Genomic DNA, 27,972 nt, shown 5'->3' on the forward strand with positions numbered 1-27,972 from the left:
ATGAAAACAGCCCAAACCAAGGCACTATTGATCAAGAACACCTTGATCTCAAGGCTAATTTTACTCTGAACATATGGTCATAGGTCCTTTAAAAAAAAAAAAGGAATTACTCTGGCTTGGGCTTCATACTGTTTTCTGGTGTATTAAAAGCTGTAAACACCTCTGATCATAAAACAGCTCTGACTCACTGCAGGTGAGAGGCTAAAAATACATCAGTGCAATTCTGTAAGCCAGGACTTGTCATAATAAGCATCTCCTGACAATTACCTCAAAGTCAATAATGTCCACAGGATAGTGCATCACTAAATCATATTTGCTCAGTGTATTGATCCACATATTTCACACAAACACACGCTGGTCCTGTCCCCTCTACAATCTCAACGTTTCCTCTTGCACTCCTCATACAGAATAAACTCCCTTTATCTCTCAGTATCACCCTGCATCCCTGCCAGACACAGCTCTTTTTTAAAATGTATGATGTGCCTTTCAGTTCTCACTCTCCTAGGCAAAATAAACGGCACAATTGTTGAAAGAGATTTCATCTGAAAAAGAATGACAGAAATCAAGTTCTGAACTAACACAGAGGAAAATTCTGCTTAAGCCACATATGAAAGAACCCCAGAATGGTTTGGCTTTAAGGGACCTTAAACACCATCTCATTCCAACCTTTCCATAGGCAGGGACACTTCCACTGGACCAGGTCACTCCAAGCCCTGTCCAACCTGGCCTGGAACACTCCCAGGTGTGGGAAAATGGCAGCTGCTCCTCAGCCTTGCCCCATGCCTGATGCTGCACAAGTTTAACTTTGGGGCTACCGTTGTCAGAAGGCCCTGGGCTCCACTCCACCACTTGGCAGCTCTGCAGCTGAGCCAGCCTTTCTCTCAGCTCACAAGAATTCCAGCTTTTCAAAGGAATTGCATTACAGCTTTTCCTGTGGCATGGAAATGGAAAAGTCCTCAATGTGACTGACCTGCAAACTGCATCCTCAGGCACACCCGGCTATTAAGAGAGGTGAGCACAGTAATAGCAACAGAAATACCAGAAATGGGTTGTGCGCAGCACTGGAGAATTCAGGGTTCTCACATGTGACACCTCCAGTGAATTGTTTCTCAGTGAATTTCACCTGCAAGGGATGGCTGAAGACTGCAGTCACCACTCACACGTCCTTAATGAAACAGCAGTGTCATCCATGACTCACCACCTTCCTGCAGGGAACCGATTCTCTTAGGCAGCAGTCTGAAGGTCTGACTGCCTTGCACTCGACAGGGGGCTGAACCAAAACCAAAACAACAGCACAGTAATTCTTCTGGGATTGCTTTTCCTGGCAACCTTTACTTGCCTTCCCTTCAGGAAGCACACCCACACTTGACACTTAGATTTAACTGGATTTACAGAACACTGGTCGATTAATTCAGTGTTTTCAAAGAGCTTTGACAGTCATGTCCTTGCTCTATATGGTTGTCCATAGGGACAAAAAGAAAGAGGTCAAGGAACCAAGGAAAACATTTCCACTTTGTCAGGTAGTTCAAATCATTCCCACAAACATTCTGGATAAAGAAAATAAAGCCTTCAGAAAGCTGTCAGTACTAATATCATGAACAAGGAACACACTCAAAACAGAATAAAAACCTAGGAAGAGTGATACTTAAAAACTGCAGCACCAACTTATGAAGAAGCAGCACTATCATGTGTTACACACAGCATCATGTTCTCAGCATTTCAAAGCCAAATGTAGACAAGATGGAGTATCACAGAATCACTGAATTATTTGGGTTGGAAGAGAATTTAAAGATCATCTCATTCCATCCCCTGCCATGGGCAGGGACACCTTCCACTATCCCAGATTTCTCCAAGCCCTGTCCCGCCTGATCTTGAATATTCCCAGGGATCCAGGGGCAGCCACAGCTGCTCTGGGCACCCTGGGCCAGGGCCTGCCCACCCTCCCAGCCAGCAATTCCTAATTCCCAATGTGCCAAAATCTGTGCCTGCCCTCTGGCAGTGGGAGCCATTGCCTGGGTGCTGTCCCTGCCTGCCTTGTCCCCAGGGGCTGTGCAGCTCTCCTGGAGCCCCTGGAGGCCCTGGCAGGGGCTCTGAGGTGTCCCTGGAGCTTCTCTTGTGCAAGTGAACACTCCCCAGCTCTGTCTGCAGGACTGTCTGCCCACACTACAGTGAAACACTGTAAATGCGGGGGAGCTCCAGCGCTGCACATTCCCTCAGCTCTCCCACAGGACACGGGACCACTGAGGAGGCCGCAGGACAAGGTAATAAAAACTTGTTTACATCCTGCTACAGCACAAGGCCCGTCACCACCCTCACACGCCTGGCAAACACTACGAAACCCACGGATACGGAGTGCAGAACAGCAGGAATCTTTTTACGGAACAAAAAAAAAACCCAAAAAAGCACAACAACATCACCCAGACACGCTCCCCCACTCTCCACCCTCCACCATTAGAGGCCGCACAAACACGGATGTAAACACGGCCTGGCGCGGCCACCCCCACACGCGGGTCGCTCCCTCGGCCCAGCGGCGGCGGAGCACGCCCCGAGCCCCCCCCGGTGCCGGTGCCGGTGCCGGTGCCGTTACCTTGGGGCGGGAGCGGGCGCGGCGCGGGGGTCGCACGGCCTCGGCCATGGCCCCGCTCCCCGCGCTCAGGCGGCCCCGGGCCGCGCAGGGACGGGCGGCGGGACACGCCCCCGCCGCGCCGCCCAATCACACACAGCCATGGGCGGCGGGACACGCCCCCGCCGCGCCGGCCAATCACAGGGCGCAGCTGGGGCGGGGCGGGGCCGCGGCCGTGAGGGAGGGACGGGGCGGGGCGGGGCCAGGGGCTGAGGGAGCCGGGGTGGTCTGGGCCCAGAGAGCGTCGGTGGGGTCAGAGAGACACTCCGTGGGGACACACAGACACTCCGTGGGGACTCACAGACACTCCGTGGGGACACACAGACACTCCGTGGGGACACACAGACACTCCGTGGGGACTCACAGACACTCCGTGGGGACACACAGACACTCCCTGGGGACACACAGACACTCCGTGGGGACTCACAGACACTCCCTGGGGACACACAGACACTCCATGGGGACACACAGACACTCCCTGGGGACTCACAGACACTCCGTGGGGACACACAGGCACTCCGTGGGGACACACAGACACTCCGTGGGGACTCACAGACACTCCGTGGCGACTCACAGACACTCCGTGGGGACATACAGACACTCCGTGGGGACACACAGACACTCCGTGGGTGCACACAGACACTCCGTGGGGACATACAGACACTCCGTGGGGACACACAGACACTCCGTGGGGACATACAGACACTCCGTGGGGACACACAGACACTCCGTGGGTGCACACCGGCACTCCGTGGGGATACACAGGCACTGCATGGGGACACACAGACACTCCGTGGGTGCACACAGACACTCCGTGGGGACACACAGGCACGCCGTGGGGACACACAGGCACTCAGAGGGACATACAGACACTCATAAGGACATACATACACTTCTTGGGGACAGATAGACACTCCGTGGGGACACACAGACACTCCGTGGGGACGTACAGACACTCATGGGAACACACAGACACTCTAGGGACACACAGACCCCCATCGGGACAGACACACACTCTGTGGGGGCAGACAGACACTCATAGGGACACAAAGACACTTCATAGGGACATACAGACACTTCATGGGGACAGACAGACGCTCCGTGGGGACACACAGACACTCATGGGGACAGACAGATACTCTATGGGGGCAGACAGGCACTCATAGGGACACAAAGACACTCTATGGGGATGGACAGACACTCCTTGGGGACACACAGAAACTCATGGGGACACTTAGATCATCCATGGGGACATTTAGACTGCCCATGGGGTCACACAGGCCATCCATGGGGACACACAGCGTGTCCATGGGAACACACAGGCCATCCATGGGGACACACAGAGCGCCCATGGGGTGACACAAAGTGTGCATGTTGGCATCCAGTGCATCCATAGGGACAAACAGGGACACACAGACTGCCCAGAGGGACTCACAGAGAGTCCACAGTGACCCAGAGATTGCTATAGGGACTCAAAGACCATCTATAGGGCCAGCCCAAGCTTCTGCCACAGGGAATGTGGAATGAGAAGCCAAGCCCCCACTAGCAGGATGGGGAGTGTGAGCTCACTTCGGTGTGCCCCAGGGCGTGAGACACCCTCCATCCAGCACAGCAGGAATGCTGGCTCAGCCCCAGAGCAGGAGCCGCTGTCCCCCAGAGCCCTGTCCTGGCACCCAGCCATCCCCAGGGAGCCACAGCTGAGCAGGAGGGACTTCCCTCAGTGCCCAGGAGGATGAGCCCCCCCCAGAGCTCAGGGGCACATCACAGCCCCATTACTGGCCTTGAACAGGCACTGTTCTCTCCCTGGAACCTTGTACTTAGAGCTTGAGAAGTCTTTGTGTTACTAGTGTAACCTGGAATTTGTAGTATCTATGGGAAAGGTAAACTGGACGTGGCTGTAGGGGGAAACCTTCTCCAGCACCCCAATTCTGGGATTACTTCTGTGCTTTCAGTAAATGTGCGAGCCAAGTTTTAGCCCCACTGGGCACCTCTACACCCAGAAAACCCAAACAGCATCTGTTGTGTTCAATCAGTGGAAAAATCCCAGAAGAGAAATCATGCAAGTTTTTGCAGAGCAGACACTCCTCCAGGGCAAACAGCCCTGCATGGTCTGCAGCTCATGGCTAATGATATGCACTTCTCATGCCATTCTCTTTTGGGGTTTTTTCTGCCGTTGCTGTGTTGCTATTGAGCAAGGACTGAAATAAAGGATGTGATCTTGTAGGTTTCCATCCAGGATAGACTAGGATGCTTTGCATGGATCCCAAACCCGTCCCCGACAGAAAGTGAACACGACAACTTTAAAAAAGAACACATATCCAGAACACGAGACTCAGAACTTATTTTTTAAAATATGTATTTATAGAACTAAGACTACAGCAGGCTCCTTCAGAAGAGTATTTGTATCCTTGGTCTTTCAGAAATAAATAGGATAGCTGATTCCTAGCCATGTGCACTCTGCACAGCTCACAGTGAGGCAGCAGGGCAGATGTTGGAGCTCATTGTCATCTTCCCCACACAAATAAATCCAGTGAAAACCCCAAGGACTGGTGGGCTGAGGCACATGCGGAAGCCATGCAGATTAAACTTGAAAAACATCATAAAAACAGCAAATCACGTTGCTCCAGGTTAGTGGCCTGGCACCAGGTTTAGATAGGTAAACTGTGTGTTTATCCCCATGTCCTGTGTCCCTGTGTCCAGTGAAATAAGGCAGCAAGGAGCAGTGGAGCAGCACTGCACACAGGGACATCAGAGAGACCAGCAGCCCCAAGGCACAAAAGCTTCTGGATCAAAGCCATAATCATATCTATATCTGTGGCAACAACAAGGGCAGGAACTTTCAGGAGAAGTGGTCAGAAAAACAGGTTTCATGGCTCCAGCAATAGATAGGTTTGTTTCCAGTGGTGCATAGTCAGAACAAGAGGTTAGAGAATCAGAGAAGTTAATTAAATCATACAGTCAGAGAATCCCAGGATGGTTTGGGTTAGAAGGGACCTTAAAGACCACCTAGTTCTGATGCCTTAGGATTCTACCTTTTATATTTTTCAAATATTTGTAATCCTGCAATTCTTTAGTGTATAATCCTAAACTCCATATGGAGTGTTGGCTACTGCTTTCCTATTTTGGTCAGACAAAACAATTCCTCTCTAGGCCTGGGAATCAAGGACTCCTTACTGTCTCAGGCCCTGAGAAACATAAACAGAAGTGAGTTGAAGGGCAGCAAACTTGGGATAAATGACTTCATTACCTGAAGCTGCAATTGGAAGATTAACCCCCAACATGCAAATGGACCGAACTTACAAAAATGTGAAAACCCATGACCCACAGTCCATACATTGGGGAGCTTTGTCTGCCCAAAATGTACCTGAAGGCCCTTCAATAAATATAACTTTTTATTCCTTTCGTTTCGTCTGGACTCTGTTTTTAGGTAGTCCCAAAAAGGCATCAGTTCCAACTCCCTGCTATGGGCAGGGACACTTTCCACTAGATCAGGTGGCTCCAAGCCCCATCCAGCCTGGTCTCCAGAGCTTACCAGGGGCAACCTGATAAACCTAAAAGCCAACAAGACCCTCATCAGAGAGGTGGCTGGAAGAGTTGAATAAATTCCTTAGAACCTTCCTGGGACCTCCCAGCAGGTTGGATGTGACACAGCCCCTCCCTGGGTAGATGCAAAGCAGCTTCCACTTAACCCTGGAGCACAGCTACAGCTAAGACAGACACGTGGTGCAAATGCTGGTGCCTCTCTAAGTAAGATTTCTGAGAGATATGAGTAAAATTTCATCTAAATGACCTAAAATTTCACCTAAATTTCACCTAAAGTTTAATCCCCACTTATGAAAGACTTTAGGTACGGGCAAGAGCCTTTAGGAACAGGCAAAACCTGAGATTTGGGAGGGATGCACATACCCTGGACACAAGCCAGCGTGCCCAAAGCATTGTGCAGCACTCCTCCCTGCACATACAACTTCTTAGTTATACAGAGAGTGGGAGGCCCCAGACTTTCTAGATGGCTACACTTCAGAATAACTTCAAATCAAAACCTTCTTCTGACACAGGTCACCCCTGTGTCTGGTCCTTTTCCTCCTCTGAGTGTGAAGATCCATCCAAGGAGTTTGCTGATCAAAGGCACAGGTTTTTAGTAAGCGCTTTCTGAATGTACAAATAATTATCATAGTCCTCAAATATTCTCTTGAAAAGCAGAATCACTTCAGCTCTGGGTGTCTGGGAATAACTGAAAACACCATCTCTGCCATGCTGGTCAGACCAACAGTGTCTTCTGCCTTCTGGAAAACCTAGAGAACAGGATCAGCAGTGTCTAAACCACAGCTACAGCTCAGACAAATAATGGGAGGGCTGACAGAAGCATCACTTCCAATTAGTCACCTCAAAATGTCATTCCTTAACCAATGGCCTTTTTTCCCCACTGTCCCTCCTCTGTGTAGCTTCATCTCATACTAAATCCTTTCTTACAGAATGCCAGAATGGTTTGGGTTGGAATGGACCATCAGGACCATCTAATTCCATGGGCAGAGACACCTTCTACTATCCCAGATTGCTCCAAGCCCCATCCAAACTGGCCTGGAACACTTCCAGGGATACAGGGGCAGCCACAGCTGCTCTGGGCACCCTGTGCCAGGGCCTCACCACCCTCTCAGGGAAGAATTTCTCCCCTCTAGCTGATCTAAATGTACCCTCTTTTAGTATAAATCATTCCTCTTTATCATATTACTATATGCCCAGGTAAAAAAATTCCTCCCTTTCTTCAAAGCCTCATTTAATCAAAAGTGGGTACTCACTGTGACTGTTAGAAATGTACCAAGCTGTAGCCATCAACTGTGGCATAATCAGGCTCCCCTGAAACACAGAGCACAAAAAATCCCCTCAGGTTTCCCATGAGAAGTGCTCATTATGTGACTTTAAACAGAGCAGAAGCACCACACACTGGCCGTCCATGTTAAAGCGAGTGAGTGAATGAGGTTCAAGCAAGGCTGGGAGAGCTGGGGGTGTTCACTTGGAGAAGAGAAGGCTCCAAGGAGACCTTAGAGTTCCTTCCAGTGCCTAAAGGGCGTTTAAGGGATCTGGAAAGGGACTTTGGGCAAGGGCTGAAGTGATAGCACGCATGGCAAGAAAGCCCATGAAGCAGTAACTCACCTGGTGCACTGGTCGGGGTGGGCAGAGGTCCCCTCCTGCACAGAAGGAAACAAACACAGAGTTGAGGATCTGCACGGCTCAGGGACTCCCTTTGCCCTGGTTCTGCACCCCCCAGCTCCCCCCCAGAGCTGGTGGGAGGGAAGGAGGTTTGGCCATCCTGGGCTTTATGGAGACCTGACAAGGCAAGTCACAGTGGGCTCACCACCCACAGCCCACTTGGAAAACACAGGAATCGAACCTGACACAGTGAGTGGGGAAGAGGAAAAAATAACCAGAAAGCACTGACTCAGGGAAAAACTGACAAGTGAGCCTCAGGGCATGTCTTTCAACATGCCTTTGTCCAGAGTGAGACATCAGGAAGCTGTAATTGAACATGACTCCTCTCTCAGTGTGGCAGCCAAAGTGGCAATTCATCCTTAGCATGAGTCTTGGCCCCAGCCATCATCTTGCCCCCAACAGAAAAACCCTTCACTGTGTCCTCCCTACCTAGCTTCTCCTCCTGTGATCTGTTATGGTGACATGCCACATCATGAGCCATGCAAGCAAATATTGTCCTCTAATACCTTTAAGGCCAGTTTCCAATAGACTGAAAGGAAAAAAATTATGCCTGTTTGGGGGGAGTGAGAATCATCTGCAATAACAATTGCAGGTGTACCTTACCTTGATATAGGCACAGGAGCTGGACTTCTCGCAGGAGTCACATTTCTCTGGGCATTATAGTAGTTTTCATAAACAACAGGAGCTAGGAAAAGTTGACAGTAGTAAAATACAAGCCTCTTACAGACATAAAATACTTCCTATACCAGCATTCAGCTGCCAAGTCTTTCCCCTCTCTGAGAAAATGTCTGATAGGAAACCAAAAAAATTTGAGACTATGATCTCCAGGGGCTGTCAAAAGTGCCACAGACTAGTGTTGCAAGGCAGTGAATGAAATGCAAAATGAGTGTTTCCTGCACACAAAATGATGCTGACCAGAGCAGCCAGCTCCATGAGGAGTACAGAGCAATCAGCACTACTTTCTGAGATTCTACTAAGCTCTTACCTGGAGCCAAACTTCCAGTTTTGCGTAAATTTACGAAAAAATCAACATCCTTCTCAATGCTGCACATTTCTAAACTCTTGCGGATTTCCTCATATTTCTGCAAAAGGGAAATAAAATGCATTTGTATACATCAGGCGTCAGATCAAAAAAACAAGGCTTTTCTCCTTTGCTTACCACAGATAGGGTGAAAGCCTAGTACTCACATGAGCTCCAGCATCAGGGGAATCACAGAATCCCAGAATGGTTTGGATTGGAAAGGAAATTAGAAGCCCATCCCATTCCACTCCCTGCCATAGGCAGGGACACCTTCCACTAGATAAGATTGCTCCAAGCCCTGTCCAACCTGGCCTTGGACATTTCCAGGGATCCAGAGGCAAGTTTCTCTGGGTAACCTGTGCCAGGGCCTCACCACCCTCAAAAATGTGGAATTCCCAGAGGAAACCTCATTTGCAGGAGTTTTGGCCAATCCTTCTGCTTGCCCACTCACGCTGGTGTCTGTGGTCAATCAAGGGCCAACTTGGATGTAACACAGCTTAGTGCACAGGGAAACAAACTGGGCTTTTCTTTCTACACAGAAAAAGGAAGGTTTTGAGTTAAGTACCTCATCATTCTGGACACAGCCCAGGGAGAGCTGGTTGACGTGGAGCCAGAGGGCATTACGGAAATAGTTGATCCGCTCGCACTCCTGAGTCTCAAAGAACTGAAACAACACAGACAAAACTGTCCATAACATCTTCAAAACGAGGGCAAATCTCTTTTGTCCTGATTGCTTCCCACCCCCACGTGCCACAACAAAGCCAACTGCCAGGAGCAGTTGGTGTTGATCTTCTGCAGGAAGCTGAGTCCTCCAGCTTGTCCAGAGGAGAATAATCCCTCTATGCATCCAGGTGATGTACCAGGCTTGGAAAATCTGCAAGACTAATGTGGAGGGGACCACCCAGCACATTTCTACCTCTGGGGAGACCAAGCCAGCTTCCTAAAGGCAGTACAGGTTCCCAAAGTATCTTGTGCTCCTGTGGTCCCAGCCCACTTCCCTTACCAAGGTACCCTTAAATCCCAGAATCATTTAGATTAGAAAAGCCCTCTAAGATCATCAAATCCCACCTGCACTGCCAAGGCCACCACTAACACATTTCCCCAGGTGCCACATGTACATGGGTTTTTTGTAACGTTTCCATGTTCCAGATATGGAGCAATAAAAAAAAAGGGGGATGTATGAAAACAGAGGTGTTTCTGTTTCTTTCCTGCCTAGCCCTTTTCCAAGCAGGTTTAAAGCCTTTTGAAATCTGCTGTCTGGTACACCTCAATTTCACGTGTTTTTACACATTCCCATGAACATCCACACTTGTTATCACTTATGACCTTTGCAACACATGGAGAGGAAAACTGCCACATCATCCATCTGCAAAAGTGAATCTGCTGCTTTCCACTCCCCACCACAGAACCATTAGGGTTGGAAACACTGTCTAAGAGCATTGAGTCCAACCACTAACCCAGCACTGCCAAGCCACCACTAAACTGTGTCCCCATCCTAGAGGCTTCCAGAGAAGACACCAAAAGCACACCAGCACAGAGACACCCATGCACACCACACAAAACAGACAGAAAATTCAGTTCAAAAGGGAAAATTCGGATAGCAGCCTGAAGAGAGGTGTGGAAAAGGCAACAAGAGAGGTAACTTGGAAGGCATCAGCACTGCTGGGAATGAGAAAGCTGGTTGCAAGCCTGAAGCAGATCTGGGATAAAACCCATCTTTGCAGTCTCTGTCCACCCCTCAGTCACAGATCACAGGCCAGCAGCAGAGCAGCTGCTCAGCCTTCTTGCTACCAGTCTGGAATTCCCCAGGGCATGTGCTGGAAATCCCTGCTGGGCCACTTCCCTGTGAGGCCGTCTGCTTCAGCTGATACACCCTCTCAGAGGGGTTCCCACACTACTGCATGGTTTGTGAGGCACTAGGTGAAGAGCTCTTGGCACAGTGTGCATGTGGAGGTGGGTGGCTTCACCTGCATCCCCAGCCACCACCAGCCCCTGCTGGAAAGTCATGCAAAGTCTTCCAGAGTTTCAGACAATCTTCTGAGCAAAAAAGGTGTTGTTGAGGCTCCAGGACATACTGGCCTGGGGTTACTAAATGTGCAGAGGTGACCACAGCTGTCCAAGATGACAGCCATGCTTCACTTGCAAGCAGGTAGTGGGCAAAAATGTCACCACCTTGACTCTGTCAATTTTAGAAGCTGGTGGAGAAAATAATAAAATGAGAGCAGAAACCTTGAGCAATGGGGCCTTGAATCCAGAAGCCATGCTTCAGACACACACAGGGTTAGCTGCAATACATCCTGGTGCTTCACTGCCAGGGGAATACAAAACCAGCAAATCTGCACTGTCCCTGAGCCCTGCAGCCAGGACTGCAAACCCAGAGGAACAGGCTGGCATGTGGGGGTGTTTAGGGGCATTTACCTCACAAGCTTTGATGTGCTCGTTCTGCCATTCGTCCCGGATCTTCTCCATTGTGGTCACACTCTGCTGGTAACTCCTGTCTGTCAGACAAATCACATTTTGGCTGAAGGTGCCTCTGCCCATGGCAGTGGGGCTGGAATGAGATGACCTTTAAGGTCCCTTCCAACCCAAATCATTTTATGATTCTGTGATTCCATGATTAACATTCATTTTAAAAAAATCCCTTCATTAGAAGGTAATTCTAGGGCTGGGAAAAAGGCTGAAAAGGGTGGGAGATCAGGGATAAAAAAGAAGGACATAGTTTTAGTGAGATCATGCAGGTTTTTCCAGGGACATTGCCCACTGCTGCTATCTTAGGAATGTGTTTCCAAGGAGTCATGCCTGACCCAAGAGCTGGAGCTCATCCACAAGATGTGCCACGGCTTCAAAAGCCCCTGCCCCTCGCCCTCCCAACGCGGCATTTCCACACTCACCAGTGTCCTCCAGTGCTGATTTCGTCTGAGCCAGCTTCAGGAACAGCTGCCAAAACCAGGAGAGGCAAGGAAGGTGAAGAAGAGGCTGTGTGCATCACCAATGGCACTGCATCCCCACTGGGGAGCATCACCAGCCTCCCCATCTCACCCCAAACTCAGAGCTGAAACAAGAGCTGGGGCATGACAGCTGCAAGAAAAGACATCCCTTTCCCCCCCACACCATAGCCTCTTGGGAAGGATGAAAGTTTGACAAGAAAGTCTCACAGATATGTATGTTTAGCAGAAAGATTTTTAAATGTAGAATCTGAAGAAGGAGTAGAGATGGAAGCAAGTTTTGATAAAGAAGAAAAGAATTGCTGAGCCAGTCTTACTGGATAACCAAGGAGGCAAAGGGTGTGTTAGTTAGAAGGGGTTTTTATGACTTACAGCAAAGGATAAACCTACTTCAAACAAGAAGATGTTTTTACCAAGCAGAAAGATAGCACAGCAAACAAGGCAGCAAAGTTGCAAGTAGAAAAAAGTTCTCAGAATTTTCCACCACAAGAAAACTGAAAAACAACTTCTAGTGTAAACTGTAATGCACTGACTTTTAGTGATTAGAGAATAGTAACATGAATATGGTAATTATAGTAGTTATGATAGGCTAGAAATAATAGTTAAGGTATAGATTGGTTCTTCTGTGTTAAGATGCTCAGCAAAGAAAAGTATATAATGCACTGTAACCAAAAGAAAAGTATATAATGCAACATAACCTAAACCAAAGGGTCTCCAGGCCTGTCTGCAGCTGGAGCTGACAGCTGTAGGCACAGGCTCTGTCACCCAGAACCCTGCACTGCTCTAATGCCTTAGATGTAATAAACTGCATTCTGGAGAGCCCCCTGGAGTCCTGCATCTCCCCTTCAGGCTCTTGCAGGGCTGAATTGAATGCCTGCCCTTACCTTCTCCTGCTGCTTCTGAGTGACCAGGTTGGCGTTGCGATGCACGGCCTGCTCCGCCTCGTCCTTGTCGCGGCAGCGCTGCTCGTACAGACGCTTGGCCTGGGACAGACACCACACACACAGATTGTTTGTGGTGTGATGGAATAGCCTGTCCATCCCAGTTCTGTCACCAGGTGTGCCAATAACCTCTCCCTTCCCCTCCCCTTGCCTCTTGCTGAGTGCTGTCTGTCAATCTTGGCATTCCAGCAAGGGCGTTGTGTGATTGGCAAAGTTCAAGAGATGCCTCTCAGCCCTGGGGACATTGGGCCATCCAGGTATCATTTGTCCCTTGAGACTTCTCCCCCCATACCTGGTTGGTGGGATCCCTACCACTTCCCTCCCCCTCTCCCCGGGCTTAAAAGACACGAGGACCACACAGTTCCCTCAATTCTGTTGGAGCTGTTGCTGCATTCAGAGGCCTGTGTGCCAGGAATAAACCTCTGGATTCAAACCCCCCAGTAGAACTGACTCCTTTTCCTTCACCTCACCTAAAACCTTTCCACCAGAGGTAAACCTGAGCTCCTGCATGCCTGGACTTGTCCCAAGCACCCAGCTGCACCATCCAGCTTAGCCAAGGTGAAACCACCACAGTGTCTCTGAGGTGAAACCACCACAGCTGCCACCTTTGGTCAAGCAGCAAGGCCAGACAAGCCCAGGCACGTTCCATCCGGCAATATTGCTATTCAATTCCAATACCAGATGTTGGATGTAGGCACACCTCAGGGGGAAAAGCTCAGCCTGCAAGGGAACAGCCTGCCTGCAGAGCAGGGAACGGCAAAAAGGTGCCCTGCAGCTTGGGAGAAGCCTTGCGAGGCAAGGATTGGGGTGAAAAGCTTCTGGCAGTCAAGGGCATGTCCAGGGAAGGGCTGGGGAACAGGCAGGAGCACAAGGGTGATGAGAAGCAGCTGAGGGAGCTGGGAAGGGGCTGAGCCTGGAGCAAAGGAGGCTCAGGGGGGCCCTTGTGGCTCTGCACAGCTCCTGACAGGAGGGGACAGCCGGGGGGGTCGGGCTGTGCTCCAGGGAACAAGAGACAAGAGGAGAGGAAGTGGCCTCAAGTTGCATCAGAGGAGGTTTAGAGTAAATATTCAGAGAAACCTCTTCACAGAAAGGGTTTTCGTGCCCTGGGACAGGCTTCCCAGGGCAGTGAGGTAGTCACCATCCATGGAAGTGTTCATAAAAGGTGTGGATGTGGCCCTTGGGGAGACAGGTTAGTGGCAGGCTTGGCAGTGCTGGGCAAATGGTGGACTCAAGCATCTTAGAGGCTTTTCCAACCTGAATAATTCTCTGACTCTAAACCATTTGTATCCAACTCTGCAAGGCTACCAGTGGCCTTGTCTTTGCTGTGCTCTTCACTTTTTCTGAGCACACCCTGCACACCACTCACACAGACACAGCAGAGTCACAGCAGAGGAGGAAACTCCTCTCATTTAAGCCTGTCCCAGTGCTCTGTGTGTGTGTGTGTGGACCATTAACCCACATGGCAAGAAACAGCAGCGTATTTGCTTTACCTCCATGGTCTTCTTGTACTGAAGATTCCTGTTTTTGTGAATGGCCTCCATTATCAGCTCTATCTGTGAAGACAACAGACCTGTGGTCAGCACGTCACTGACCATCAAAGCTCCAGGACACACTGTCTGGCTTACAAGAAGAGCCACAGACCACACTGAGATGTGTTTAAAGACCTTCATCCATCCAAATCATCTTCACAAAACTCATCTTTTGTGCTTCTGCCTAAGCCTTGAATTGTAGGCAATTGTAGCCCTTTGTGTATGCAAAGGAACTCTACAAACTAAATCCCAGCAATATATAGTACTGTACCATCTCCACAGACTCTGGCAAAACTGAGAAAACACTGGCAAAACACTCCCCTCTGCTGGGTACAAACCAGTCCCTGGTTCTAGCAGTTTTCCCTGGTTTTCCAGACAAAACAATCTAAGCCAGAAGAAGTTAAAAGGCTTGGCCACTTTTACAGCCCCTATGGAGATCACACAGCCCTACAAACAAACGTTTTAAAAACATTCCAATGCTGCGGCTGGCCCCAAAACACACACGAAGAAGATGTGGAAGTGAGAAGAAGGAAATTGGAGGTTACTACACAGTTACAACACATAGGAAGGAGCTCAGCACTTCCCAGCAGCACAGGCACTGGGGGCGTGGCAGAGGCTGGGACATGGCATGAGACATTGATCAGCCCCTTGCTGGGGCAGGATCAGCACCCTGCAGGAAGGCACATCTCCCCACCGTGCCTCACCTTTTTCCGATGCAGCTTTTGCTTTTCCCTGAAATCCTCCATCTTCTTTGCCTCCTCCCGAAGGGTTTGCGCCAGCTGGATGTGACCTTGTCCCACATTGTCTATCTCTGCAAAGAGAAAACAAATTCATTATTAATATATATATATAAATTCCTAAAGACACTGTTTCTCAAGTCAGCTTAGAGCACACCACACATGCCCTTTCAGAAATACGAAAAGCTCCAGCTTGTTTGAAGCAGCCTCCAAGCAGCACTCACCAGTGTAAGGATCAGTCCTGCTGGGACCTGCTCTCCAGTTTGAGAAAACTCTCCCCCTCACACAGGTAAATCTGGGCATGTTTCAACACACTGCACTGCCCCAGGCCAGCAGGCAGCAGCTTGGAGCACAGAAAAATGAAGGCTAAAACAACCTCAGGCTCCTCTGGCTGAAGGCGAGGTGGCCACACTGTGAAACACCCTCAGAATCCACGAAGGGAGCAGAGCCAAATGGCAGCTCCTGATTCAGCCCACAAAGCTGCTCCAAACCCGCAGCTGTGAACTGTCAGCAGTGATGAGGGCAGAGCCCTGTTAGGGAGGTCCACAGGGGCAGCAAAGAAACCTGGATCAGGCAGGGGATGGACTGGGCACAGGACAGCGCAGTGCTCACCCTCCAGGTGCTGTCTGATGGGACCACGGCAGGATGTGACCATGACAATGTACAGTGGCCAAAGCACCATCTTGTAGATGCTCCAGTTAGAATCACAGCATCATTTAGGCTGGAAAAACCCTCTTAAGATCCTCAAGTTCAACCATTCCCTCAGCACTGCCAAGGCCTGCCACAGACTCATGTCCCCAAGTGCCACATCCATATGGTTTTTAAATCCCTCTGCGGATGGGGACTCTCCCACTGCCCTGGGCAGCTGTGCCAGGCATGGACAACTTTTTCCATGAGACGATTTCCCTAATATCCAATCTAAACCTCCCCATGCCCAGCCTGAGGCCGTTCCCTCTGCTCCTGTCCCTGTTCCCTGGAGCACAGCCCGACCCCCCCGGCTGTCCCCTCCTGTCAGGAGCTGTGCAGAGCCACAAGGGCCCCCCTGAGCCTCCTTTGCTCCAGGCTCAGCCCCTGCCCAGCTCCCTCAGCCTCTCCTGGGGCTCCAGCCCCTTGCCAGCTCCGTTCCCTGCCCTGGACACGCTCCAGCCCCTCGGTGTCTCTCTTGTGCTGAGGGCCCAGAGCTGTCCCCAGGTTCAAGGTGTGAGTTGCAGTGTGTTTGTGAAGAGGACAAGCCTGTCCAGCAAACTCCAGATAAGCTTCCCATGCACAGCTTCCTATGCACAACACAAACATGACCTCTGAGCTGCAGCCAGACCTGAAAGCCCAAGAGATTCCAAAATGATGCCCTGAGGGTCTCCTGTCCCACACATGTCCTGGCTCACTTTGTCCGAAGCCCCACACACTGGGATGAACCAGGCCAGCTGTACAGCCTTTGCCTGGCCTCAGCACTGCACAGCTTTAGAGATTTCTCTTCTGTTTTCTTCCCAAGCAGTTGCCTTCAGGCTTTACTGTCCTGGCAAACACAAATGATTACTTACGTTGCTTGAAAACATCAAGGGATCTCTTCAGCGTGCTGAAAAACACAGTCAGGGCATTAAAAAGGGTGGAGAAGTAGAGTCGGGCACAGGCACAGCAGAGCACCTCTTCCAAAACACAGCTCACTCAACAATGCCCAAAGAACCTTAAAGCACATTTATTTACCCTCTTAGTACCTCCATCTTTTTCCCCTCTCAGCAGGTACAACACAGTTCACTTGGTTTGACATCTTTCTGAACACTGGATGCTATTAAAAATTCAAAGTTTCACAACAAATGCTTCTGGAAACCTCCTAAAACCAAAATTTTGGGACAATTTCAACATGGTTTGAAAGTGTCCCAACCATTGTTGAAAATGTTTCAACCATTGCCAGAGGTTGGAAAATAAGGGAAAAATTTTCTCCCTATTAGGGAGATTTTTATTCCCTATTATTCCTAAACAGGAAAAATTTTCTCCCTATTAATATTGCACAGTAAAGATGGTAAAAACATTTTAAGTGACACCTCAGTATGAAACTGTAAGTAAATGACCAGGGTGTGTATAAAGTGCAGAAATAAAGGAGGAAGCAGAAGGCAGTGAGGATCACTTGGGAAATGGAGCAAGCTGTGGTGGCCACAGCATGCTGGGCTCAAAAGATGTGCATGGTTTGAGTCAGGGAAGTACCTGTACTTCCCTGCCTGGAGGTAACCCAAGGTCTCACGATCCCCAGCCTTCTGCTGACCCACCAACCCACATCCCCCTGAGCATCTACAGGGCCTTGGTTAATCTGTGGCTAAGGGGAACTTGGTGGGCTCCAGCTGAAAGCCAATGAGAACCCAACTGAGCACTGCTCATTCATGAGAACGATTTCAGCTCGTCTTCCGAATGTCTCAATCACGTTTCAATTCTGTTTTGTCTCACAGCTTCCTTCCTTCTCTTCCTCCTTCAGGGACACCCATAAAAGCAACTGTGAACTTACTTCAGCTCTGTCTGCCCACAGGGCTTCTTCTTTGATAAGTTAATGAGCTCCTTGCCATATTTTTCTTCTATAATTGCTCTGTTGAGGAAAGAGAGTCACCACAGAGAGAAATCATCGATTGGTTTGCAATGGAAGGGACCTGAAAGCTCATCCAGTTCTGCCCTCTGCCATGGGCAAGGACACCTTCCACTAACCCAGGGTGCTCCAAGCCCTGTCCAACCTAGCCTGGGACACTGCCAGGGATCCAGGGGCAGCCACAGCTGCTCTGGGCAAACTGTGCCAGAGAGGGTCCCACCACCCTCACAGCCAGCAATTCCTTCCCTACATCCCATCTATGTGTGGCAATAAGTACTCTCTGCACCTGGCACTAATCCTTAGGGAGAGCATCTGAAAAAGAGACCAAACCTCATGAGGTGACATAAATAACATCTTTGAGAGACCATATTATCTCCCCCTCTTGGAAGAAAGGAAGGAGGAAAAGGGACTTCCTGTGTTGCAGTGTTGCAGTGTAAGAATAACCAGGTCTTTGTTTTTTAAATCACTACAGACAACCAGGACTGGAATTGCTTGATGAAATGTAGTTCTCTCCATGTGCCCAGCAGAAAGGAACAAGTACTCCTAGAGGCTGCCATTAAAACATCCACTGGATAAAATAAACAACTTTTTAAAATGTCCTAACTACTAACACAGATGAAGACCCTTGTATGGTTGATTTCTGGAGCCTGGCAATGAAATTCACCTACCTTAACTCTAAAAACTCCAGAAGCTAATAGGGAAATTGAAAAAAAATGTACTATAGATTGATTTTTTTTAATACACCTAGCAACATTCCCATGAACTTCGTTTGAGACAAAACATCCAGCAGGAACATTTTCCATATCTGGAACTGTGCTGGACAACTGGGCCAAGCCCAGAGAGTGGCAAATCCAGGCCCAGCCTCTGATTTCCTCCTGGCCAGACACTGCAGTGGCAACCCACACATCCTTCAAAGCCAAAGAGGGCACAGGGTGTAGAGGAGGCTTCTGGCACTCTGCATTGTCACTGATGAGAGAGACTTGGTTCTCAGGGTCCACTTCCTCCTGTGGAAGGTCAAATTTTCCTGGAACGTGGGATTACAGCCTGAAGAGATGTAGGTGCATTAGACACTTTTAAGTGCAGCTCTCCTCCTGTTCATCCCCATTTTGTTAGAAGTAGCAAACAGGATGCTCTATACAGAGTTGTGCAATCAGAGGTTGGTTTTCTCCAACTGTCATTACCAAAATGACATTAATTCAATGTACAGTATTCTACAATGCTCTTCATATTTAGCCACTGCTAACCAGGTGAGCCATAAAGGTGAAATACATCAGATTTTAGTCAGATCGTCACCAGGCACAGAACCTCTGCTTATGTCATCTCCTCTGATTAATAATGGCAGCACCTAACCCTACCATTTCTTAACACTGAATCTGTGGGGAGTTCATAATGCACAGAGACAAAGACAGGACAAAGCCATGGCTCTCCTGGGCCAAGATCTTCTAACTTGATCCTCTGCAAGGCAAACAGCAAGGTGAACTTCATGGGACAGCCTTTTATCATCAGCTAAACGTGGCAGAAACCAAGCTGGGAACACCAGGAGAAGGAGCAGCGCCACAGCAGCACTCCCAGGCTCCACCCAGCCCGCGCCAGAGGCAGCTCCCTACCTTTCCTTCAGAAAGTCTTCAAACTCCTTGCAGTTCTTCCTGCCATCGTTCAGGTGCTGGATGATGCTGTCGTAGCCAACTGTGCTGGTCAGGTCCGTGCTCTGGAAACACAGGAGCAGGAGTCATGTCCCTGCCAGCACAATCCATGGACACTGCCACCTCCTGAGGCATTTGCACAGGCCATGGCTCAGGGGGAGAAAGCGTGCAAGTGCCTCCTTATGAAATAAAATATGTTATTTTTAGGGGTGGGAGAGGCTCCAGAATGAGAACAATGGTGGCAATTTGAGACAAGGTACATCTGTGCCACCCACACCTGCCATAGATTGTGAAGGGTCATTTTCTTCCAAATTATTCCTTAAAAACGTATATTGCATGGATGTATGTAGAAAAAATGAAAAAGAAAAAGAAAAAGGAAAAGAAAAAGGAAAAGGAAAAGGAAAAGAAAAAGAAAAAGAAAAAGAAAAAGAAAAAGAAAAAGAAAAAGAAAAAGAAAAAGAAAAAGAAAAAGAAAAAGAAAAAGAAAAAGAAAAAGAAAAAGAAAAAGAAAAAGAAAAAGAAAAAGAAAAAGAAAAAGAAAAAAAAAAAGAGAAAAGAAAAAGAAAAAGGGAAAAGGAAAAAAAATAAAAAGAAAAAGAAAAAAAGAAGAAAAAGAAAAAGAATAAAAAGAAAAACCAAAAGAAAAACCAAAAGAAAAAGAAAAAGAAGATGCAGCGATGCTGTAGGCTGACTTACTCTACCCCATTTTTCCCATTCCTATGCATGGCTGCAGAAAAGGGAGGAATAGTAGGAGCAGGTACGAAACCCAGCAACAGGAAACAAAAGCCACGAAAGGTTATCAAGAAACCTGAAGAGGATTGTGGCAGGATGGAGAGATTCAGGAAATGGTTCAAAGCCAGGACGAGAGCATGCAGAGATCTGGCATAACAGTGTGGGCAGCTGAAGAGGGGATTTCTTAAGAATTTGTTCCTGGTGCAATAAAGGAGAAGGAACAGAGCTGGTATCTGTGATAAAGGAACAGTTTAAATAAGTGCAATTCCTTATTCAAGTACTTGACTGTCAGTGACCAGAAAGCAAGAAGTGAAGGGGAGATGTGGCGGAGTGGGACTGGCAGAAAATCCACAGGTATCCCAGACCAGCTTTGCATGGGAAGACAGGACTGTGAAGCAGGACCTAGCAGAAACCAAACTTCCTTTACAAAGTACAAATGTCCCTCCAAAATGAGGCTGGTACTGATAAACCCACAGCCAGCTCTCAGGCTCACATCTTCACGAACCGAGTCTGTGAAAAGGAAACAATGCACTGGAGTCAGGCTTCATCACATTTGCAAAGCACAGGATCAGCCCCTCTTGAATTCCTGTCCCCACTTTCAAAGGAAACAGAAGGGATGCAGAGCACAGCCGCTGGCCACTGCCAACCCAGGCAGGAGGGAGGCTCAGAGCCCATCAGTGACCACTGCCCATCCAGGGGAGGCTCAGAGCCCATCACTGATCACTGCACACCCAGGGGAGGCTCAGAGCCCATCACTGATCACTGCACACCCAGGGGAGGCTCAGAGCCCCATCACTGCTCATTCAGGAGCACCCAGAGGCTCCTGCATCCTGCTCTAGCACTCTTGGGCTCTCTGTGCCAAGCAGAAGGGTCAAGGAATACCCATAAATAATGTGCACTAAGCTCCTTGTTTTACCACTCTTCCTCCTACTGTAGAGGGATTTAATTCTAGCACGTGTGTGTTTCCTAAGCACCCAAAACAGGACCAGACCTCGGGGTGCAAGGCGTTATATGAATCACACAATTGTTTAAGTTGGAAAAACCCTCTGAAATCATCAAGTCTAAACATTCCCCAGCACTGCCAAACCATTCACCTAACCACGTCCCTGAGTGCCACATTTATATGGCTTTTAAATTCCTCCAGGTGAGTTTTCCATGGGAGGAACTCCCAGCCCAGATGGAGTTGGGCAGGGTTTTATGGTCTCAAATCAGCCTTTGCAGAAACCTTCTGGGCAGGTTTGGCACAGAAAGACTCAAAAGGACCAGCATGACTGGGGGTGCTCAGCCTGGAGAAGGCTCCAGGGAGAGCTCAGAGCCCTGTCCAGTGCCCACAAAGACTCCAGGAGAGCTGCAGAGGGACTGGGGACAAGGAATGGGGGGACACGGGGAATGGCTTCCACTGCCAGAGGGCAGGGACAGATGGGATATTGGGAAGTAATTGCTGGCTATAAAGATGGTGAGGTCCTGGCCCAGGGTGCCCAGAGCAGCTGTGGCTGCCCTCTGAATCCCTGGAAGTGTCCAAGGCCAGGCTGGACAGGGCTTGGAGCAGCCTGGGATAGTGGAAGGTGTCCCTGCCATGGCAGGGGGTGGAATTGGATGGTCTTGAGGGTCCCTTTCAACCCAAACCATTCTGGGATTCTGTGACTGCAAAGGCAGGGCTGGCAACAGCAAGGGAAGAGGAAGTGCAGCATGGCATGCACAGAGCCATAGGCACAGAGAAGATTATTTAAAAACATAATAAACCAACCCAAAGGCAAGTATGAAAGATGGGGAGCTGCACCAAGCCCTGCCCAAACAGAGCATGAGGATCTCTCCTGCCATTCTCCTGCACACATCTGTCCTGGCCCTCCCTGCTGGGCACAGCTCTGAGCCCACGTGCTATTCAGAGCACAGCCCATGGAAACTGCAAACAGATGATTTCAAGGTGACAAAGCAGCACCTGATGTTTCCCAAGCTCACAGGACATGCAACCCTCTCCCTTCCTGATCTGCCGCCTGGATTTGCACCCAATGGAATCAATAACGAGAAGGAATTTGTGTGCTGCTTGTGACATTTTGAGGTTTGGTGTAGAAGTGAAGGGAGACGACCCATCCTCTGATCAGCATCGAACTCCGATTTATTGATCCAACATGCACATTTTATAACCATGTTATTTAAGTTCATACATATTGCAAAACCCGAGCTCATCATTGGTCACAGATTACACAGCAACCCCTCCTTTTGTTTTCAATACCTGTGGTTTGTTATTGAGACTAAGACTTGTTTTTCTTATTCTGTTATGAACGGTTCTCAAGGTCTCCATGTTTGTCACTTTCCCATGCTTATCCAAGGACAAGATATTTACTTGTTATTAAAAAACAACCTGAGAACTTCTGCTGTTTACAGGAATGTGCCTGAGAATTTTGTTGTTTACAGGAACAGGCTTTGAGAATTTACAGCTTACAGCTGCCTTTTACTTTTCAATCAGCTGTATATGATTATGGCATGTCTGAACAAAACTGTATAAGCCATGTCTGAGCAAAATTCTCCAACAGTTTGGTTACACTTTCAGCCAAAAGCAGGGGCTAAAATGCTCTGCTGGGGATGGGAAAGCACGTCATGATCCTGTCTGAGTCACAGCAAGCTGCTGAGCCTGACGCTTCCATCTCCTACCCCAATTTACCAGAAAACCCCTGCAGACACACACCCTGGGAAGAAAATGACAGTGGAGAGCTGTTTCAGTGAGAAAAGTTCTCTAAGACCGTTAAGTCTTAGAGGGAGTTAACCACTCCCCAGTATTGCCCACCCCACCATTAAACCATCTCCCCAAGTGCCACATCCACACAGCTTTTAAATCCCTCTGGGGACAGGGAGTCCCCCACTGCCCTGGGCAGCCTGTTTCTAGGACTAATAACCCTTGCTATGAAGAAATTTTCCCTAATATCCAAACCAAACATCACTTTACACAGCCTGAGGCCGTTCCTTCTGCTCCTGTTCCTGTTCCCTGGAGCACAGCCCGACCCCCCAGCTGTCCCCTCCTGTCAGGAGCTGTGCAGAGCCACAAGGGCCCCCCTGAGCCTCCTTTGCTCCAGGCTCAGCCCCTGCCCAGCTCCCTCAGCCTCTCCTGGGGCTCCAGCCCCTTCCCAGCTCCGTTCCCTGCCCTGGACACGCTCCAGCCCCTCGGTGTCTCTCTTGTGCTGAGGGCCCAGAGCTGTCCCCAGCACTGGAGCTGCCTCAGCAGGGCCGGCACAGGGACAGGCCCTGCCCTGGGGCTGTGTCACAGCCAGGCTGGGACAGCCCAGGGGCCATTGGCCTCCTGCCCCCCTGGGCATCCTGGGCTCGTGTCCAGCCCCTGGCACCAGCACCCCCAGGGCCTTTCCCAAAGGGCCCTTTCCAGCCCCTCTGCCCAGCCTGGAGCTGCAGGGAATGGTGAGACCCAAAGCAGGACCCAGCTCTTCTCCTTGCTGCCCCTCTCACCCTTGGCCTCAGGCCATGGATCCAGCCCGCCCAGACCCCTCTGCAGAGCCTTCCTGCCCTCCATCTGTCTGTCCCAACCTTCCCAAACTGAAAGGTTTGGGGCACTGCACATGTTCATAGACCATCTCCTGAAGGATCTGTATTTATTCCAAGCTCCCAGAATGTTTCCTCAGCCTTGTGTGCTTAGAGAAATGTACCAGAAGCTGGTGACTATTTTAGTAGTTGCAAAAACTGTGCAAGTGTAGCTGGCTGTGCTGTCCTTGCTCAGTCAGTGCCTGCAGAAGTTACTGAGACAAAGAGAAGTGCTTTTTCATGCTGGTGCCCACAGGGAACAGGGCGAGGAGAGGCTACACAAGGCCGCAGCTCCTCCCCACCCCACAACCAGGAGGATACAACAGGACAGACAAAACTCACTGCAGGGAGGAAAAGCCTCACTGCAAATCCGCCCACCTGAGACCAGTATCCTGCAAAAGGCAGCTTTTTGATTAGTAATTTTCCATTTGAAGTTTCCTTCCCCTACACCAGCCTGTTCATCCCAGAGACACCAAAAGCAAAGGACTGTTTCGCCTTGATGCAATTTCTTCTTCCCACAAATCCCACCTTGTTCCTTCGAAACAACGACCTGGGGATTTCACAATGCTGCTGCCAAGTTCCACCAAGGCAGTGCCCATTTAGAGAAGGACAGGCAGGGGGAAGGGGAAGTGAAACAGCCATAATCAGACAGCAGCCGGGAAATAAACCCAGGAACCCAGGGCTGCATCCCCCCAGACATGGGTTGTTTTAGCAACATTGCTAAAAACACAGCAGGGAGCAGAGCACTACCTTGTTGAAGGCAAAATGACTAAAATTTCATTCTCCAAGCTGCAACCTGTTTAGCCCACAGATCAGAATTAGAGTGGTTCTTAGCATTAATGTAATTTCTATTTTTACCATATGGTTTTACAGCACCAAAGTGCACGATGAGACCCAAGGTTGTGGGGTTACCTGAACTGTGTGTAAGAACAGGCTTGTGGAAAACAAGGCATGTTTTCACTTAAGAAAGTGAAAAAAAGTGAAAGAAAAGACCTCATAGTGAAAGAAGAAGAGCAGATTGCAAAAACAAATGAAAACAAAATGTCAGGCTTGCCCGACTTGTGGCAATCACTACAGGCAGGACAGGGACAAACAAACATGAGTTTTGGGGTATTTTTGTTTTTGCACAGCTCACTCAGAGGCCTGTGGGAGTGAGTGACATGGGAGTCAGAGCATGCAGGGCAAAATATGTTTTCAGCTTCAGGCATGTCTGGACTTCAGTCCCTGAGCAGCAGGAGCTGCAGTGGGGTGCCAGGGAGCAAACATCTTTATTCAAGGAAATTCATCATCTTGTATTGAGACCTGGGAGCACAAGCAAACTTCAGTGCACTGAGCCAATGGGCCTGTGTTTTCCCACCAGAGCACATCAGGAATATCCCACCATCAGCTCCAGCAGGGAACAGGAGCCAGTGCAGGAACAGTCACAGCACCCACCGAAGGAACCACAACTGCTGGGGTTTATAACTAAATCAGTCCCCAGGTGAGGCTGGAAGCACAGCTCTGCTATTCCAACAGAGCAAAGGGTGGGCTGCAGCTTAGCCTGCAATCACAGAATCCCAGAATGGTTCGGGTTGGCAGGGACCTTGAACCTCATCCCATTCCACTCCCTGCCATGGACAGGGACACCTTCCCCTGTCCCAGGCTGCTCCCAGCCCCATCCAGCCTGGCCTGGGGCACTGCCAGGGATCCAGGGGCAGCCACAGCTGCTCTGGGCACCCTGGGCTCACCCTCACCCTTACCATCCTATCCCCACAAACAAATCTAGAGGTCATCACTCACAACCAGTCACATTTCAAAGCTGGGAGATCCAATACCAAAACTGGCCTAGGTTTTGAGAGCTTGAACATTTTTTAGACTTTGTCCCATCAGTTGGACCATACTTCCCCTGGAGCACTCCCAAGGTCTCCTCATCAGGCTGTCCTAACCATCAAGAAATTTGCTCCCACATGAGTAACATACATTTTTTCCCAGTATTTAGGGATTCTGCAGGTAGAATGGGATGATGAGTTAATTTGGAGGAAAAAAAAAAAGGCATGTACATTTTGTTGGACCAGCAGATCTGAGCTGAGCCATCATCACCACTAAAGAACAGTGTGACAGCATCTGCCACCTGCCCAGGATCATGCAGCAATGGCCCTCTTGGTCTCACCCTGTCTGACAAGTGAAGAACCTACAGAAGACAAAAATTGTGCCTCACCAAGCTCTTTGTAATGATAGGACAAGGAATTACAGTTTTGAACAAAAATATGGGAGATTCATATTAAATACAGGGAAGGAATTATTTGGATTGTTTATGAGTGAGAGTATTAAAACACTGGCAGAGGTTACCTACACATGCTGTGGGTACACCATCCCTGGAAGCATTCCAGGCCAGGCTGGACAGGGCATAGAGCAACCTAGTCTCATGGAAGGTGTCCCTGACCATAGCAAGGTGGTGGACTAGATGGTTTGTAAGGTCTTTCCCAACCCAAACTGCTCAATGCTTCTATGATTCTAAGAAATCACTTGCTTCAGCAAAGACTTCTCCTTCTATTTTTTGCCTTACGCAAACCAATCTGAGAGGAAAATTGCAGGAGGAAGTGCTTGCCCACTCACAGCACTCAACAGCAGGTGGAAGCTGGATCTGCAGCCCTGCACACTTAATCTTCCTTTGGTTTTTTTCCCTTCCTATCCTTATCCACCCCTCCTCCAGCCCTCACAGCTGATGCACAGTCACCAGTACGTGGTGTGGCAGCTGCTTTGGGGTGGTACCTGCCTTTTCCATGGGCCCAACGACTGCAGAAGAGCCTCAGTCTCTCCACTGAATCACCTCCATCACGCTCCCGTCCAGCCTCAGTCAGGGGGCTTGGAGCACATGGGCTTCAGAAAGGACAAAACCCTGGAAAAATCCCTGGCAGCACCAGTGGTTTGGGGCTCAGCAAGAACCAGGGATTATTCAGAAGTGGTCAAGCAGGGATGAGTGCCCCACACAACACCACAGATCCTCCTTATCTTGGAAGCTGGAGGCTGCTCCTGTCCTAGGAGCCCCCTCCTCCAAGATCCTCCTTCAAAAAGCACCACACCAGTGCAGGAGAGGAACAAAGCGGGCAGAAATGGCCGAAGTCAGCCCTGCGGTGAGGAGCTCTTCTTCAATCCCACATGCCACCGAGGCACAGCAAACCCTGCCTGCTCAGCCTTTCTGCCATCACAGTGGTTCCTCCAGCACCCTCAGAACCGCACGTCTGCAAAGCCAAGGGAGCACTGTGGAAAATTTCTGTGTAACAAATAGCTGGGAAGCAGCTGCCAGGTGCAGAGTTGGCTTTATTCTCCACAACAGGTTTGACATCTGTGTGGGATTTACGTGTTTGACAACGCTATGCCAGTTAACTTGCTAATGATGCTGGGCAAGGCTCTGCACTGATTCCTCAACACTCAGGAGCCCCAGACCTGGTGCCAGCTCTTCCTGGGGCCTGTACTTCTCTCTCATGTCCTACAAGATGGGAGATGCTTCCAGGCAACATCTGGGAAACCCCAAGCAGCACCATTCACAGATGAAGATTTTCAGCCCCAAAAGACCAAATTTTGTAATTCACTTCCTGGTCACCAATACCTAGAATGAAGATCCACCACAAGAGGAACCGAGTAGCCACAGAGTTTTAGCTCTGCAGCAGATACCTGGGTTTCCTGCACTTCTCCTTTTATAAAAGCATAATTCCGACTGAAAAGAATAAATTGTGGTTTTCCCTGAACTGTGGGTTTTCCTCCATGGCTCAACAGCTGGCAGCAGCATCATACCAAGTGACTTGCTCGTCTCCAGGATTTAGCTCCACAAGAGGAGAACATTTTTCACCATGCTGTCTTCAAGTAGTTCACCAATGGCAAATTAATAGTATCAAACCCTTCACCCTGGCACTGACTTCCTCCAGCAAGGCAGCAGCCACTGCTGGGATTCTTTTGGCTCTGCATGGAGCAGGCTGTAAAGCCACAACTCTCAAGACATGCATGGTGGGCAGTGCCTGCTGGGGATCACAGAATCCCAGAATGGTTTGGGTTGGAAGGAACCTTAAAGCACATCCCCTGCCACAGGCAGGGACACCTTCCACTATCCCAGCAAAGCCCCGTCCAACCTGGCCTTGGACACTTCCAGGGATCCAGCGGCAGCCACAGCTTCTCTGGGTACCCTGTGCCAGTGTTCTACTGACCGAGTGCATTCAGCAAAGTCACCCCACGACAACGATCGTTGGCTTAGGAGCAACTCCAACCAGAGCGCAGTGATCCCTCCACCTCCAGGTACGCCCCCCGGCCCCGGCTGGCTGTGTCCCCGCTGTCCCGGTCCCGCCGTGCTCCCACTCACCCAGAAGTTGTCCCTGAACCGCGCCTCCCGCATCGTGTTGCTGCCGCCGCCGCCGCGCTGTGCCGCTCCCTGTCCGGCCCGGCCCGCCGAGTCTCCTCCCACGCACGGTGCTCCCGCCCCGGGATGCCCGCGGGTGGAGGAGCGGGACGTGCAGCGCCGAGCG

At 49.7% G+C, this 27,972-nt stretch overlaps 2 protein-coding genes across 2 annotated transcripts in view; both read right to left on the bottom strand.

Moving 5' to 3' along the window:
• EPG5 (ectopic P-granules 5 autophagy tethering factor) overlaps positions 1-336 on the bottom strand; it is a 52,859-nt gene extending 52,523 nt beyond the window's left edge. The window contains exon 1 of the mRNA XM_058824485.1: positions 268-336. Coding sequence (XP_058680468.1) covers positions 268-336 — 69 coding nt within the window. The remainder of the gene's footprint in view (positions 1-267) is intronic.
• A 4,700-nt stretch (positions 337-5,036) lies between these two features.
• Positions 5,037-27,873, bottom strand: PSTPIP2 (proline-serine-threonine phosphatase interacting protein 2). Its single transcript, XM_058823888.1, has 15 exons — positions 27,810-27,873; positions 19,181-19,281; positions 17,499-17,576; positions 16,543-16,577; positions 14,972-15,078; positions 14,229-14,291; positions 12,682-12,780; positions 11,744-11,789; positions 11,271-11,350; positions 9,418-9,516; positions 8,817-8,913; positions 8,435-8,516; positions 7,775-7,809; positions 7,420-7,477; positions 5,037-6,915 (listed from the first exon to the last, which is right to left on the bottom strand). The coding sequence occupies exons 1-14, from the start codon at positions 27,840-27,842 to the stop codon at positions 7,428-7,430; spliced, it is 1,005 nt and encodes a 334-aa protein (XP_058679871.1). The 5' UTR covers positions 27,843-27,873; the 3' UTR covers positions 5,037-6,915; positions 7,420-7,427.
• Positions 27,874-27,972: the final 99 nt, after the last annotated feature.

The sequence above is a fragment of the Ammospiza caudacuta genome, chromosome Z, assembly GCF_027887145.1.
Source record: "Ammospiza caudacuta isolate bAmmCau1 chromosome Z, bAmmCau1.pri, whole genome shotgun sequence".
NCBI lineage: Eukaryota > Metazoa > Chordata > Aves > Passeriformes > Passerellidae > Ammospiza > Ammospiza caudacuta.

Bases quoted from the DNA above. Each gene is read 5' to 3' on its own strand.
- PSTPIP2 (XM_058823888.1), bottom strand. From the start codon at position 27,842: ATGCGGGAGGCGCGGTTCAGGGACAACTTCTGG. The intron at 16,578-17,498 runs GTAAGTTCACAG...TGTGTTTTTCAG, and splicing joins TGTGGGCAGACAGAGCTGAA to CACGCTGAAGAGATCCCTTG. The intron at 15,079-16,542 runs GTAAGTAATCAT...TTCTCTTTGCAG, and splicing joins CCTTGATGTTTTCAAGCAAC to AGATAGACAATGTGGGACAA.